The sequence below is a fragment of the Orcinus orca genome, chromosome 17 (assembly GCF_937001465.1).
Source record: "Orcinus orca chromosome 17, mOrcOrc1.1, whole genome shotgun sequence".
Classification (NCBI taxonomy): domain Eukaryota; kingdom Metazoa; phylum Chordata; class Mammalia; order Artiodactyla; family Delphinidae; genus Orcinus; species Orcinus orca.
In genome coordinates this window covers 15,203,664-15,220,776 of record NC_064575.1, presented here as the reverse complement: position 1 = coordinate 15,220,776, position 17,113 = coordinate 15,203,664, and the positions used below count along the sequence as shown (strand labels likewise).

General features: G+C 35.2%; 1 protein-coding gene across 1 annotated transcript in view; it reads left to right on the top strand.

The window, feature by feature from the left end:
- TRAM1 (translocation associated membrane protein 1) overlaps positions 1-16,767 on the top strand; it is a 29,082-nt gene extending 12,315 nt beyond the window's left edge. The window contains exons 6-11 of the mRNA XM_004280585.4: positions 1,201-1,285; positions 7,405-7,475; positions 7,582-7,686; positions 8,486-8,629; positions 8,978-9,138; positions 15,192-16,767. Of these exons, the coding sequence (XP_004280633.1) occupies positions 1,201-1,285; positions 7,405-7,475; positions 7,582-7,686; positions 8,486-8,629; positions 8,978-9,138; positions 15,192-15,265 (640 nt within the window). The 3' untranslated portion in view covers positions 15,266-16,767. The remainder of the gene's footprint in view (positions 1-1,200; positions 1,286-7,404; positions 7,476-7,581; positions 7,687-8,485; positions 8,630-8,977; positions 9,139-15,191) is intronic.
- Positions 16,768-17,113: the final 346 nt, after the last annotated feature.

Here is a 17,113-nt window from a genome sequence, read left to right as displayed (position 1 = left end):
AGCCCAGCTCTAGAACATCTATTCCATATTTTCCTTGCTCCTTTAGCCTATATTGGCTTCTGCTTTCCTGAATTTGTCATTTTGGTGTGCAGTATTTTATGTTTATCTATACATTGTCTTGGCTGTCCTGTAATTGTCTCATTTATCTAAGTCTTGAATTGTGCCCATGCCCACCAAGGCTATATGTACCTTGACAGCAAGAAGAGCTGTCTCTTTTTATATCCTTTGCTGTGCCAGGCTGTAGGTGCTTATCAGGTAGAAAGTAGTCAATAAATGTGTTGTGATATGAGGACTGGTGAAAAAGTATGAAGGGAATAACATGACCCTGCAATATTACCATACTCTGCTGAGCCACTCTGACTTTTAAAAATTGTTAATTCAATGCACTTTTGTAAACTGGAGATATAAACATCATATTTATGTGGGACTGTATCTTCCCCCCGCTCCCCACCCCGCTGGAATTATTCAGATTGGCTTTGTGTTTTCTGCTTTAGACCTCTGGAGGAGAGGGGAGGGAGAGCAGAGAGAAAGCAGAAGATCTGGAGGGGTGTGATGTGAGGAGGAGACTGGACTCTAGACTGAATATGATATGTCTCCTGGGGAGTCCGTCAGTGCCTTATTCTCCTCTGGAATCCTGGTTTGCCTCCATTTATTGGGGGCTCTCAGTGTCTCAACCTGGTAGAGTTACCGTATTTCCCTAAGAAAAAATCCAGGGATTGTTTGAAATTGGGATTATCCTGGTTTCAGGTGCTGGTTAATCTATGCACCTTCACTTTTCTATCCATCTTGTTTGCCCTTCCCACTTGCCTTTTGACGAAACCTTACCGATCTGTGATTTGATTCCCTTAGAGTCATGGTCCGTATGTCTTCAGTAGCTGACAGGCATACTCTTCAGTATTAAGTAACTAATAGACAAGGGCCTCTGTTTCCTCGCAGCTCGCTTGCATGTTCACAGTGTTCTGCAGATCATGTCTCTGCCTCTGCTGTTTAATCCAGAGGAGCTGACTGATGCTGGGGGGCCGGGGGGCCGGGGGAAGTGGCTGTTGGAGAGTACGGTACATGGAGTATCGTGAGGGGACCTGAAGTGATAACACAAAGGTAGCTACTTAGTACATCCTGATTTCCAGTGTTTGTTTGTACTTTATTCTTTAAAAATGGTATGCTTTAAAAGGTATTTTTTACTTTCTTGTGTTGGTACAGATTTCAAATGAAGTTTTTCTACATATCACAGTTGGCATACTGGTTTCATGCTTTTCCTGAACTCTACTTCCAGAAAACCAAAAAAGTAAGCAGGGGTTTTATAATTTTAAAAATTGTCTTTTGCCTTTTTTTGCCTTTTTTGGAAGTCTTTTTAAAATTATTTCCTCATGTCTCTAACCTCCCTCTCACCTCAACTCTCCCCCCACTATTCTCTCACCTCTCTCCTTTCCACTAAGTATCCTTAAGTATTTATTGAAGAAACCTTCAGTCATTTTAACTTAGAGGGGGATTTTACATTTGACATGTTAGTTTCTCATTTTAAAATTATGTTAGTGGTAATTTAAAATAATTTAAACAAATTTTGCAATGTAATGTTAGTTTTGTGTTACTGATATTCTTAGCAGTTTCACAAGCGAGACCAAAAGGATTAATTAGATTATTGTACAACTAAATTGTACTGTGTGTAAGTCCCAAAGAAAAATTCTTTGGGAATTTTTGAGAAATTGAGAAAAGTAAACCATAGTTAAATATTCACCTTGAATTTTTTCCTGGTGAAATAGGTGGGAAAGATGTTTGTTTGTTTTGTTTGAACAATGAGTAAACCACTGGAGCACTACAGTAGCCTCCTGTGTAGTTTTACCCTCAGTACTTCTGAAGTCAGGCTTCTGTGATGTCACAAAGTAAACTTTATTTCCTTTATTTAACTCTTTCTCCTCTAAAAACTCTACTAGCTCCCTGTTGCTTTAAACTAAAATAAAGCTGCTCACCTGTGCTCTAAGGGTTTCTCCTGTCTGTGCCCCCTCCCCTGGTCCCTTTTTCTTCCACTCTCTCCTTATGCCTCATTCACACTGACATTCTCTAATTTTATAATCCCAACACACCAGTTCTTTTTTCTGGAGTACCGTTTCCCTCTGATAAATTAATCAAGCACTTTTGTTCTCTTTTTTGGGGGGAGAGATTGTTTAAATATTCCTATATATGAACTGATACATGGGTGGGGCTGTGGATAAAAGAAGTCTGATCATGAGTTAACAACCAGAAAGTTGGGCGATAGGTACCTGGGAATTCATTATACTCTCTGTTTGTTGTATGTATTTCACATTTTTCCATGTTTAAAACACTGTTGTTAAAATCCCCTTACTTTGAGAAGCTTTCCAAAATAGCAGAGCAACCAATCCATCCAGCAACCATCTTTCCTCTGCCTTCTCAAAAGCCACAAACACTTATTTCTATACATACTCTGAATAGTTAATTCATGAGTATAGACACTTGATTTATTATTGTGTTGTGTCTGTGACTTTTCGTGTCCTGTGTGTCTGTCATCATTGACGTTGTTGTCTGCCACAATTAGAAAACACCACCGTGTTTCTAAATGAGGCCGTGTAAAGTACAATGTTTTTCTAGTTGATTGTAAGGATTAGGATGAAGGTGCATAAAACCTGTGACTTAGAACTGTCTTAAGGTAAAATTCTTGGGCTCACAGTTTCCAATAACGCTTCCATATTCAGTAAGCACCTACTGTGAACCATACACGTCCCATAGCTGCACTGTCCAAATTAGTACCCACAAGCCACATTTAAATTAACTAAGCAAAAACAAAATTCACTTTCTTGGTCACACTAGCCCAATTACAAGTGCCCATTCACCACACGTGGCTTCACGGTCTGCCATCTTGGATCAGAGATAGAGAACATGTCCATCATTACAGAAGGTTCTGCAAAGCACTGCTGAGACTTTCATAGTTCCTTGATGTCTTAGTACCATGGTTCCAATATTTAAAGCTTTCTTCGTGTACTTTTTATACCTGTGGACATAATACCTCTGGGTTTCATTATTAATTCATATGTCTATATCTTGTTCGTTGACCATGTAAGTAGAGAGGGACATTTCAAAGTAATTGTTCATTTTCATTCTCAAAGCTCTTTTCTTATCAATTCCTGCCAGATGGCATTTCTCCAGAAATGCAATCTTAATTTTTATGGAATAATTTGCATAACTTAGAATTTAACTGAAACTATTTTTAACACCTACATATGACAGTCGAAAGTAACTGTTGCAAGTAATTAACATAATTTGAAAGTAACAGCTGCATATGTGTTAAACAGTTTCTTAAAATTTACTCTATAAAAATTGGTTTTGGAAGAACTCTTTACTGGAAAAAACTAGTACAGTGATTGTTTTGAACCGATCCTACAGAGAAATGAAGAAAGGAACACAGTAGCAGTTCAAGATGTGTGTTAGGCACAAATAACTCAGTTTCTTTTAAGAAGGATATTATAACCACATGTAATACGTATGTTTCAATACAAATAGTCCTCTCTTTTTGCCCATAAGAGGATTCAAAATGTAATTTTTTAGCCAACTTGAATATATGAAGTTTCAGGGAAGTGTGGATGAAATAGCCAAATGTTTTATTTCTAATATCAGTTTATTTGGTTTAATTATCCATACATATAATTGTATATCATATAAAGTATAATAAATTAGAAAAATGCTTTCTCCTACTTCATGAGGGTTATGTCCACCCTTCAACTTTGTGGTTAACATCCGTCCTTCATCACTCGAGCTGCTCTTTGACTCATCTAAGTCCGTTTTTCCAGAGTACATCATTACCTCTGTCTTACTTATTCCTCCACTAGACCTCTCTAAGCATTTAGAAGTGACATTGATTGAGGTTTCTCAGGCTGTGTATCTTACCCAAACATTTATTTGTTGTTCAGAATAAAGTAATTGATACAGATCCCTGTAGTATGAGAGCTTTGAAAAAATTTACACATGAGACAGCTCCATCTGTTGTTTAGGGGCAAATCTTTGCCTTATATTTGGGCATATATGCGATATTCAGTTTAAATTTAATTTTTCAGTACAGTGTAGTTAAGAAAAGCATTTTCTTTAAAAAACAGAAGTTTACTAAAGTATATGGCTGACCTTTTTAATAAAAACATGTTGGAATAACAGCTGAAAATGTCACCTGAAGTTATTTATAATTTTAGAATTTGTTTTGATTTAAGTGTACTACGTTTATTAGATTTTCCATGAAAAATGAAGCTATCAGAATTTTAAGTCATCACTCTATGACATCATCCTTACATAAACTACTTGAATGTTAGCATTAAAGATAGATACGAACTTGGCAATGCTTTTCTAATAATTCAGTTTCATTATATATCTTTTTCATTCAAGTATAAAAAAAGTTTGCTAATCTTTAAACAAACAAATACACAAAACCTCATTTCTGGCTCCTGGTAACAAAATCATAGAATGATGTGTGAAAATGTCTTGAAAAACCAAAATCGCCTTTTCTCAGCCATGTTTATATTCATCTAGACTCTAGATTCTAGAACAGTGATGAACTGCCCGTGGATGACTTACTGACTCCCTAATTGAAATGTAACGTGGCCAGTGAACTGATAATGTGCCAACATTTCACCCAGCCTTCTCTGTTCTCCCTGAGCCCCAGGGAAACGTGTAGGCCCCAGAGACCCTGCTGCTGGGCAAGGTCTTTTTTGTTGGCCATAGACATGTAAGCCCCAGAGGGGCTGTAACCCCATGAGGATTGAAGAATGTCAGAGGAGTCTGGCCTAGAACAGGACTGCTGAAAGCAGCCATTTTCTAAGTGAAATCTAGATGAAATTTGTCATTTTAAAAGTCACGCTACATCATGCACATTACCTTTGTATTGTTACTGTGGGAATGCCTTTAGCTCACGTTGTCCACCACTTCTTGTGGGCCCTTCCCTGTCACTCGTTTATTTTGACACGCTGTCTCTGGTTAGGCTTTGAGTATGCAAACATTGCTGTAGAGACACTGGTCAGTTTGTATAAGGCGGACGTTGCTGTTACTTAGAAAAAGGATTCTTAATACTCCGTCCTTTTGAAAGTTGAAGAGACTATTGTAAAAGCCCTTGCTAGGCATTTGATGGTTGTGAAGACGGAAGCTGTGATGGTAGTTTACTTTCCAGTATTGGCTCATCTGGTCTGCTATCAGAAAGGCAGGGCTGAAATGCAAAGTTGAACCTGAATTTAGGGAAGAAGCTCTGGATTTTTCTTTACCTAATGGCAAGCACAACCTTGCCTCAATTAGGTTGAGATTTAAGGACAAGAAATATAAAAGAAATGGAATGGCTTTTTGAAATGTAGTGTGTTTGTAATTCATAATAGTGTTTTTTGTCAGAGAGGAGAAAAGATAGGCATCTTATGTTCTCTGCTAAATGGCGTATTTTTAAAACTTATTTGTGTTTCTTCTTAAAAAAAATCTTTTTTTTTAATCCTCCCAAGCAGTTACACTGCTCTGGTTTTTCCAGCAGTTATTCCAGCAAATTAGTTTTTTACATCGATTTACACAAGCTGTTATGTAGTAAAATGAGTTCAGTGTTCAATCAGCAATTAAAAAACAAAAAAGCTTTTATTATAAGTATTGGGGGTCCCCCTAGTGTTGTTTTCCCCTCAGAAATTTGGAGCATTGTTTAACACATCTGAAGGAAGGAATATGGCAGTATTTCCCATACGTAGTCACTTATATGCCACCTTGCTGCAACTTACAATGTTTTATTTAAAATTATAATGAAAGTTTGTTTTCTTGTATACTATCTAAAATCATTTTGTGCAGTGCCAGTGATATACACACCACATAGCATATCATATTGCAGTTATAACCCTACAGCTGAGCTGGTCTGAAATGACTATAAGAGAACGAAGAGGCTTTCTTGTGGTTGAACTTCACCATGTTGTCTCGACACCTTTCTCCCCCTCTCCTTTGGTAAGGAGAATTAGTTCATCGGAAGTTTGAAAATTATGTGGAGAGAATCTTCAGACAGCCTACTTTCAGAGATACTTCTCTCTCCAGTTGGAAACTCCACTGTAAACTTGGTATTATGTCTTGGGAGTTTTCCCTGAGAGACCCAAAGTGTAGGACTCTGTATAGTTCTAGTCAACTGTTGTATGTTCTACCTTTCTAACACTTGATCTTTGTAGCATTCTTACTAGAAAAGAGTTTTTAGTTTCAAAACTATACTTGTAAACTCTACTCTTTCTCAGAAGATTTGGTCAAGTAACTCCCTACTTGAAATGTAGGTGGCAAAGAGAAGACCAATAGAGACCTGTGCTCAACTCTATTATATGCCAGAGATGAGTCTAGTGAGGTTCCAGATGAATGCAGCTCAGTCTGCCAACATCAACCACCATTTTAGTCATTTTAATTAGAGCTGCAGTACATGAAAAGTACTAACCAGGCTAATAGAGCCTTGTAATATATATTTGACAGGCTAATAGAGACATATATATATCAATATATGTGGTAAACTGCCAAAAAAAGAGAGAGCAGAAATGAGAGGTAGAGGCATTTCATAAATTAACAAGTGTTTATTGGGCCTATCACTGTTCATATCTTGCAAACATTTTTTACTGCAACCCAAGATGAAAAACTAGAGTTTATATCATAATTCTGTGTGTGTGTGTGTGTGTGTGTGTGTGTGTGTAAAATCTGGATTAAAATTTTCATGAAACAATGCAATGAGCTATACACTCCAGCATTTTTTATTCTATTTCATATTTCAGAACATGTTAGGGTGACCCCCTACATCGATTTCATGATTCACTTGACTTATGTCTTTGAAAACCACTGTTTCGAAGATAACCAGGTCACTAGGGATTATGGAAGAAAAAAAGAGAAGCAAAAGTAAAATCTGGATACCTGGCTTACAGGTTATTAAGAGGAGAAAGAATATACAAATAGATGGTATCCTAAGTGAGAAGATAAATTTTAACCTTCGATTTTAATGACTTGACTGACAATGAAATGAAAGGGACTAAAAGCATGAGCTAAAAAATGTGAATACTATTTAGGTAAACAAAAGCACCTCTACTGGTATAAACATAGCAATTTTAATAGTACAAGGACATTATGGTTATTAATATTGTGTCATTTAATAAATGTTTATTATGAAAAGAACCACTCAGTACTGAAAGGGATTTGGAGTTCATCTGATTCAGGCAAACCCAGCTGTTACTCACATTTAGATGAGTAGCTGAAGCCAGGAGAGGTTAAAGAACTGCGGCTAATTGGGGTGAGCATTCAGGAAGGGTGCGGGGCAGACTGGCCTTCAAGTCTTCCTCTGTGACAGTGCATTTTCACTCTGCCACACTGCTCCTAAGAACAGAACTGCTTCCCCATGTTTTAATCTACTGTGCAATTTTCTGTTTACAGGAAGATATTCCTCGTCAGCTCGTCTACATTGGTCTTTACCTCTTTCACATTGCTGGAGCTTATCTTTTGAAGTGAGTTGGGATTTTTCTTGAGTGTGTATATGGACTGGGCAGATCGTATGCTAATCTGTCTTAATTCATAATTAATCTTTTCATTTTAAATGTGTTTTTTTAACAGCTTGAATCATCTAGGACTTGTTCTTTTGGTGCTGCACTATTTTGTTGAGTTTCTTTTCCACATTTCCCGCCTGTTTTATTTTAGTGATGAAAAGTATCAGAAAGGGTAAGTTGTTGAGCCGTTCTATTTCTTGTGTAATTAAAGTCAGTGCCTATGTTGCCAAGGACCATGCTATTGGCGATTATATTGTTTTTTATAACCTGTTAGTAGCAGCTTTAAATAAAATGACCCTGTTTAGCTGTTGATGTTGGTATTTTGTTCTCTAAAATAGAATCGTTCTTAGCTAGAGAGATACTGTATTGGAACTTGTAATTTTGAGGGTTGAGGGTTTACTTTTCTGATATAACTTCTCCTATCTTGTTTAAGTGCACGTTTTTCTTTTGGAGAAGGAAGAATGAGGAAGAATGAACTTTCAGAAGAAATTGAAATAATAGATTATAGAGCCTTAAAGATATTAAAATACTTTGATGGGAAAATTGAACTGGAACAGAATTGAAGTGATATGACTTGTAAAGAGTGTGAGGCCTTTAACAAAAAAAAAAAAAGTAAAACTGGGACTCTCATGAGAATTGAGTACACGGCTTTTGTTTTATCCAGCATTTTCCAAAATTGTTCTATATACCAGTAGTTCCGAGAATCATTAATAGTTGTTACACACACACAAAAAAAGATCAGCTAAACAAAAAATATCGAACATTTCTTTACTGGACTTCTAGAACCTGAAATAATGCTGATATGTTATATATCTTCAAGAATGTGATATAATATGAAGCATTTCCCTAACATTCTATTTCAGAATCCTTTTTGCAGAACAATAAGAAATGCTTAACAGGAATCTGATTACTACTAGGATCTTTTCTTATGTTTGCAATTCTGCGAATCTGACTTGTGACATTTTTCTCAGATTTTCTCTGTGGGCAGTTCTGTTTGTGTTGGGAAGACTTCTGACTTTAATTCTTTCGGTACTCACTGTTGGCTTTGGCCTTGCAAGAGCAGAGAATCAGAAGCTGGATTTCAGTACTGGAAACTTCAACGTGTTGGCTGTTAGGTAGAGTTGATTTAAAATTTTTCTCACTTTGCACTACTATATAGTATGTCTTATCAGTTTACAATATGAATCATCTAAAAATAAAGGGATAAATACAGGGGTTAGGGTAAATATTCATTCGATTTGATTTCATACCTGTTAACGATTTCATGTCCAAACTGAAGTACTAAAGCGTTTATTTAACTTCTGGGATTAATCATTAGCAGGATAATTATTCATTAACATAATCTTGTCAACTTAGTGGGAATTTAGCACTAAGTTAATCCTGTCAAAGCAGGATGGACTACTTTATTCAATGGCATTGTTGGGGTGCGCTCTGATTCTCTGTTTATTCCTTTATATTCTCAGAATTGCTGTTCTGGCATCTATTTGCATTACCCAAGCATTCATGATGTGGAAGTTCATTAATTTTCAGCTACGGAGGTGGAGAGAACATTCTACTTTTCAGGCACCAACTGTGAAGAAGAAACCAACAGTGACTAAAGGCAGGTCTTCTAGAAAAGGAACAGGTTTGTATTCAGTAAGCAATGAAAACCTTGAAGTAGGAAACTTTTTTTTTTGTTTGTTTTGGGGTTTTATTTATAATCTTGTTAAGACTTAAAATCTTATAAAGGAAAGTTTATTCTACTTATTAGCAAAATTAGAAACAAAATCATTTCCCCCATCCTACAGTTTGTTGGTCAGTTATTCTCCTCAAAAGCTGTCCGCTGAGTTCTCTCTGACAAGTTTTCCAGACTTGATGACTTTGAGCCACTATAGACCAATGTGGACATGGGCAGTTTTAGTGAATAACTAACCTCGAGAGTGATTGTACTTTCAAGCATCTTACTCACATTTTTAAAAAAAAACCTTTTTTCAGCCCCTTCCCATCTGCCCTTTAGTCCCAAGTGGAACACCTTTTTTTTAAATAACTTCTGATTGTTTGATCCTTCATCTTTGAGTCTGCATCTCACCTCTTTTCTCCTTCTGGCTTTTGATTGAAAATGCATTGACAGTGGAGTAATTTTTTTCAACTTCGAGTGTTCATAGTTGGAACTGTAACACAAGGAGTTCCATTTTAAAATATATATCAACTGTGGTTTGCTCCTTATAAGTCTTTATAGCTAGTAGTTTATGTTCTCCAGTCCTATCCTTATTCAGGCTTGTATTAGCAACTCTTGACCCTTTGCATGTCATATAAATTTTAGTGCATCTTGGTCAGTTTTCACATACACAAATAGCTTCACTGGGGTATTAGATTGATATTACATTGAATCTGTAGATCAGCTGAGGGAGAATTGAGTATATCAACCCATGAACATGATATATACCTCCCACTTATCTACATTATCTTTAATTTCTCTCAGTAATATTTTTTAATAACTGCTTTATTGTAATATAATTCACACACCATAAGTTCACCCTTTAAAGTGCACGTTTCAGTGGTTCTTAAGTATATTCACCATTAGCAGTCATTTTCCATTCCCTCCGTTCCCCTGCCAGCCTCTTACCTGTTTTCTGTCTCTGTAGATTAGCCTTTTCTGGATATTTCCTATCAGTGGAATCATACAGTATGTGATCTTTTGCAGCTGTTTCTTTCACATAGCATATTTTTAAGATTCATACATGTCGTAGCATGTACCGATACTTCATTCCTCTTTATGGCCAAATAATATACTAGCGTATGTATATACTATGTTTTGTTTATCCGTAAGTTGACTGACAGTTGGGTTGTTTCCGCTTTTTTGGCTACCGTGAATGATGCTGTTAACATTCACATGCAAGTTTTTGTTTGCACGCCTGTTTTTTGCTGTTTGGGATATATAACTAGAAGTGGAATTGCTGGGTCATGTGATAGCTGTATATTTAACATCTGGTGGGAACTGCTAAACTGTTTTCCAAAGTGCACCATTGTACACTCATTGTTTTGCGTGTTGATATCCAGTTGCCCCTGCACCATTTGTTGGAAAGACTAATCTTTATTGAATTGTCTTGATACTCTTGTTGAAAATCAGTTGATCATAAAAGTAAGAATTTAATATTTCTGGACTCTCTATTCTAGTCTCTTCATCTCTATGTCTATTCTTATGCCCTTGTCTTGATTACTATAACTTTGTAGTAAGTTTTGAAATCAGGAAATGTGAGTCTACCATTTTTATTTTTTTCATGTTTTGGTTATTCTGGGTGCCTTGCATTTCCATACGAATTTTAGGATCAGCTTGTCAATTCCTGCAGAAAAGCCAGCTGGCCTTTGATATGGATTATCTTGAATCTGTAGATTACTTTGGGGAGTATGAACATAGACGTCCTTCCATCTTTTAGGGTCTTCTTTAATTTCTTTCAATTAAATTTTATAGTTATCAGTGTATAAGTCTTGCACTTTTTCATTAAATTTATTCCTAAATATTTTATTCTTTTCAATGCTGTTGTAAATAGAATTGTCTTCTTAATTTCATTTCTGGATTGTTCATTGCCAGTGTGTAGAAACACAGTTGATTTTTGCATAATGATCTTGTATCCCACAACATTGTTGTGCTTATTAGGGTTTTTAAATTTTACTTTACTATTTAACTCTAGTACTTTTGTGGATTCCTTTGCATTTTCAGTATACAGGATCATGTCATTTACAACTAGAGATAGTTTTACTTTTTCCTCTCCAGTCTGGATGCCTTTTGTTTCATTTTCTTGCCAAATTATCCTGGCGAGAACCTCCAGAACAATTTTGAATAGAATTAGAACAGATATCCTCATATTATTCCTGATCTTAGCAGGAAAACATCTAGCCTTTCACCATTAAGTACGATGTTACCTGTGAGTTTTTCCTAAATGGACTGTTTCAGGTTGAGAAAGTTTCCTTCTATTCCTACTTTGTTTGTAATTTTTATCATGAAAGGATGTTAGATTTTGTCACGTGCTTTTTGTGCAACGATTGAGATCATCAAATGGTTTGTGTCCTTTACTCTGTGGATATGATGGATTACATTAATCGATTTTTTAATGTTAAGCCCACAGTGCAGTCCTGGGATAAATCTCACTTGGTCACGTATATAATCCTCTTTAGATGCTGCTTGATTTGGCTTGCTAGTATTTGGTTGAGGATTTTTACACCTGTATTCATAAAGAATATTGATACGTACTTTTTGGTAATGTATTGATTTTCAAATGTAAATCCAGTCTTGCATTCCTGGCATAAACCCAAGTTGATGATGACAATATATCACTTTTGCTGGATGGGTTTTTTCAATATTTTGTAAAAATAGGATTTTTTGCATCTGTGTTTATGTAAAAGATTGGGCTATAGTTAGCCCTTTTCTGGGGTAATATCCTTGTCAGGTTTTGATACGAGTTATGCTGGCTTTATAAAAAGTATTGGGCAGTTTTGTCCTTCTTGTAATATTTAAATGTTTGGAAGGATTCTCCACTGAAGCTGTCCAACCTAGACTCTTCTTTATGGGAAGATTTTTCTTTTTAACTACATGTTCACATTCTTTAATAGATAATAGGATTATTCAGATTTTCTATTTCTTATTGTTTCTCTTTTGGTAAATTGTGTTTTTCAAGGATTTATCCATTTCATTTAAATTTGCAAAATGTATTGATGTAACATGATTCATAATATCCACTTATTAATGCCTGTGGAACAGCAGTGATTCCCATCTTTCATTTCCTGTGTAAGTAGTTTATGCCTTTCTCTTTTCTTCTTCCATCAGCCAAGAACCAACATTTGTCTTCTTTTGCTGATTGTCTCAGATGTGTCATTGATTTCTGTTCTTATTTCCCTTTCTTTGGGTTTAATTTGCTGTTTTGTTATTTGTGGTTTACCTTGTGGAAGTAAATCATTGATTTTTCATCCCTTCTCATGAATTACTTGCAGTTAAGGTCAAACTTCCCTTTCAGCGATGCTTTACCCTTATTTCACAGGTTTTGATATATCTCTTTCATTATCATTCAGTTTCAAATATTTTATAATTCCAGTTGTGGTTTCTTCTTTGACCCATGGATTATTTATAAGTAAATTGTGTAGTTTACAAATACTGTATTTGGGCATTTTCTAGGTTTTGGGGGGTTTTTTCCTACTGATTTCTAGCTTAATTCCACTGTGGTTAAAGAACGTACTCCGAATGATTTCAATTCTTTGAAATTTGTTGATACTTTCATTATGTCTCATCCTGTGTTCAATATTGATGAATGTTCCATCTGGACTTCAGAAGGATGTGTATTGTGTGTTTGTTGGGTATTCTGTTCTGTAGGTAGGTGTCAGGTCCCTTTGTGATGTCCAGGTTTGTATCTTTACTGACTTGGTGGAAGGAGCTCTGCTTGTTCAGTCGGTTACTGCAAAAGGTATTGACCCATTTCTTCTTGTAGCTTGTAAGTTTTTGCTTTAAATATTGTGAAGATATGTTATAGGTATATCAAAATTCAGGGTGGTTATATAAATCCCTGTGGGATTTGTCCTTTTTTATTGTCACATGTCCATCTTCATCTCTAGCTTGTCTGAATTTACTCCAGTTCACCGACTATCTTGTGGTAAAGTGTTAGCATGCTCTATCTTTTCCTGTGTTTTTCTACTTTAAACCTTTCTTTGTCCTTAAATATAAGTTGTGTCTCTTGTAAGCAGCATGTAATTGGATTTTAATTTTTTCATCCAGTCTGACAAAATTATCTTTGTTTTTTTGACAGTTATACTGTGATGTGCCTGGGTTTGGTTTTCTTTGCATTTATCCTGCTCGGTGTTGTGTAGAGCTTCCTGAATCTCGACTTGATTTCTTTTGCCATTTTTGGAAAATTCTTCACCATTATTTCTTCAGATATTGCTTCTGCCCCTTTCTCTTTCTTCTGTCCTTCGGGGATTCCAGTACACGTGTTAAACCCTTTTACCCTGTCCTTTTATATCTTTTCGTGCTTTCTGCATTTTTCATCCTTTTTTTTCTGAGTTTCAATCTGAGCATTTTTTTTTTGTTCACTCATCTCTTCTGTTGGGCCTAATCTGCTATTAAACTTTTATTAAATTTATATTTTTAGTTACTGTATTATCCTGTCCTGGGATTAAAGATTTTTGAGTCCTTGGATGAAATTATCTATCTTTTCATTTATTTTTATTAATCATTGTTCTTCTAATATCCCTGTGTGACAACTCCAGATCTGGATCACCTGAGGATCTATTTCTGATATTTTTTTTTCTCTTAGTTTTCAGTCATTTTGTCTTGTTTTCTGGTACACCTGATATATATATTTTTTTTATGAAATCACTTTTTGTAAAACTTTAATTTCCGAGACATTTAAAAAGTCACACTAAAAGTATCACATTAAAAGTAAAACAAACAAGACTGACAATTTGTAAACAAAACACTCTGCAAACAAAAATAATTTGCCAGTGCATCCAAACATTATTTTTAAATAAGCAACATTATACCAATTTTTTAAAATTTAAAAAGCCAGCACTGCATGTATCTTCATACTTAAAAAAAAAAAATTATTGTAAGAATTCTGCCTTTATACACTAAATACTGTGCTAACAATATAGAAGGCCACTTGGGGCTTTCACACGATGTAAGCCTGTGTTGTTGGCACATAAGGCGGTTACTGAGGCCACAGGGAGGCCGACTGGGCTCCAGCAAAGCCAGGCAGAAGCCAGTGCCCCTAAGGTCAGGTTGAACACTGAATGTTTTGTGTAAAAGCATGCAGAGGCTCTGGATGAATTAGTAGAAGCTCTGGATCATTCTGTGTCACTGAAGCTGATCTATTTCCAGTTTGTCCTCATTCCTAGGACATCAACTATTTCTAAGGGCTTTCTTCTCTGGTGGGCCCCAAATTCATATTTTTGTCTCCCTGTCATTGTGAGACTTCCCAATTCTCTCTGTAGCTTTATTCTTTGTTAGGAGTTACTTTATGCTGGATTTTTCTGAGTCTTGCTTGGTGCGTGCACGTTTAGTAGTTGGCAAATACCTTGGGGGAGAAATACACTTAGCTGACTTGGTTTTTTCCCCAGTGCCTTCAAATAGCCATTTTCGTGTTCGCCTTTTGTGGATATTTTTGGAGGGAGGGTTGGTCTGGCATCAGTTATTCCATCATGGCTTGAAGAAGGCGATTATAACACTCTTAAACATAAGAGTTATCATCCAAAACACCAATTTTTTAATACGTTGGAAAGAAACATATCCCCAAGAACTTCCCTTGTCTGCTGTCCAGTGTGAAAATGTTCCTTTTTTTTCTACCAAAAGTATTGCTCTGCAGACTATTTTATAGTTCTTCTAATTGTTTTTAGAGTCTCTGTCTTCTCTTTTTTTCCTACCTTCAATAGTAGTTACTTTCCTTTTTTAACTATTTTTTTAATTGAGATGTTGTTGACATATGTAATTACTTTTAATTTGCTGCTTTCAGTTCATTGCGTTTAACATGTTATCAGGTTTTATGGTTGGTTAAATACTAGTAAAGATTAAGCACTAGTAAGTAAGTTTCACCTAAGGGCATAAGAGTATATATTAGGTTTTAAATTTTCTTTTCTGAGGGTACCTTTATGTGTAAAAGATAATATTATTTGTACTTACTTAGAAAGTAATCCTGATTTTTTTTCTCTTTTCAGAAAATGGTGTAAATGGAACAGTAACTTCAAATGGAGCAGACTCTTCCCGTAATAGAAAAGAGAAATCTTCATAATGAATTATAATCTAATTGATTAATGTCCCCAAAGAAATCTGCTTTTTACTATATCTTTCAGCACTAGAGATTTTTTTCTGTTCTTGAAAATACAGTTTGTGCTCTTTGATTCTTGCTACTATTGTTTCATGCATTTTTTAAAGGGCATTTGAGGGGAGGATGATTACTATGAGTGAAAAAAATACTTCAGCTTAGACTAAGCTACCTGCCTTCAAAATAGTTTAGGGACCACCACCATATTTTATTTTATTTTGTTTTTTATCTTTCAGCATTTTTCTAATGATTTGAAGAGAGAACTATTTACAAAAATTCTACATATCAGTGATACAATTTCTTGCTCTCAGCAATTTTTTATATTAGCAAGATGGCCTGTTCCAGCAAGGCCATATTTTTTAAGTTATCTTTCAGGGCAAAATGGAAATAATATAAAGTTGGATGTCAAACTTTAATATGTTTTCAGTGTTCTCTAATTTTTAGGAATTTTTGTAGCCTTTACACTTGGGAAAAAAGTTTTGTAAATTCACCAAAATACTTGTGTGCTTTATTTTTTAGTGGTTGTTAATGTTATTTACATCCCCATTTTTTTAAGGGAGAAAAAAACATACTTTTGGTTATGGCGTATGAAGATTTATTGCCATATATATTGAATCAAAATATATTAACATAAAAGTACTTGTGAAGTAAAATCTTTCTTGTGCATTTTCAACACTTGTAAACTGGAAATCAGAAAATTAAATATTTACTATAAAGAAAATTTTAACATAGCCCTTTTTGATATGTTTATTAATAATAATTCTTAATGGGGCTTGTCATAAGTTTGATATGCGCAGCAGCTTAGAAAAATACTGTTTAACCTGAAAACTCTCTTAAAAAATCATGCCTACTTGATTTATATATATAAAAAGATGTCAATATTTGGAAAACATTTAATGCACTAGCCTCAAATTGAAAATTCAGGTGGATAAATAGTCTTACAAAAGACAGTGCTTTATGTTATAACTGTAGCTTTGGTCCCATCCTTATCTGAGAAACATTTATCTGTATAAAACATATTTTTGGATAAATATATATATATATATATTTGTATCTCTATAGAAAGGCTCTAAAAAACATTTGAGTAAAATATTTGGTTCCCTTTTCTATAATTATCCTTTAAAATCTTTATAGCTCTGTTTGGGTTTTTGTCGTCTTTACAGGGCATATATCACTCCTTGCAATGTTCACATTTCGCTCCCCACTTCTCACTTTTGTCACCAGCTAATGTTTGCGCCATTTTTAGTATAAAAGTTGCAGACCTGATAGGTCTGCAGTTTAATCAGTTGCCATGCTGCTAGAAAGTCATGCTTTCTGTTTCCAGCTGTTTACCTACTTCCTGGAAAAAGTAGTAGCTCTCTGTAGCATCATGGAGTTTCAGTGGAACCAAATCTCTGCCATTAAAAACTGGCATTATATTGAACTATACATTGAGAAATCAATCAGAATAAACATTTTTACTTTCACAAGCCGTATCTTGGATGTTTTCTTTGTTAGCAAATTTTATGCTATTTTTAGTGTCTAATCTCATTAAAATGTACACGTTGAAAGAGTGTACTTCTGATAAACATTTAGAACAGCCTTTCTTTCCTAAAAAGTGTGTTCTACCAAAAAAGATGATTAGTTTCATATATTATTAATGAGGGCAACTGTGAGAAAAAGTGGTTTATAACCAAATTCAGGGACTATTGAGTTAAACAAACTTAAAGGTGTCTTTTTTACGGCAGGACACCTAGAATGACAACAGCGGGGACACAGCATGCAGTGTCTCCACACTCATTTGAGGAACTTTCTTTCTATGAAATTACATACAGC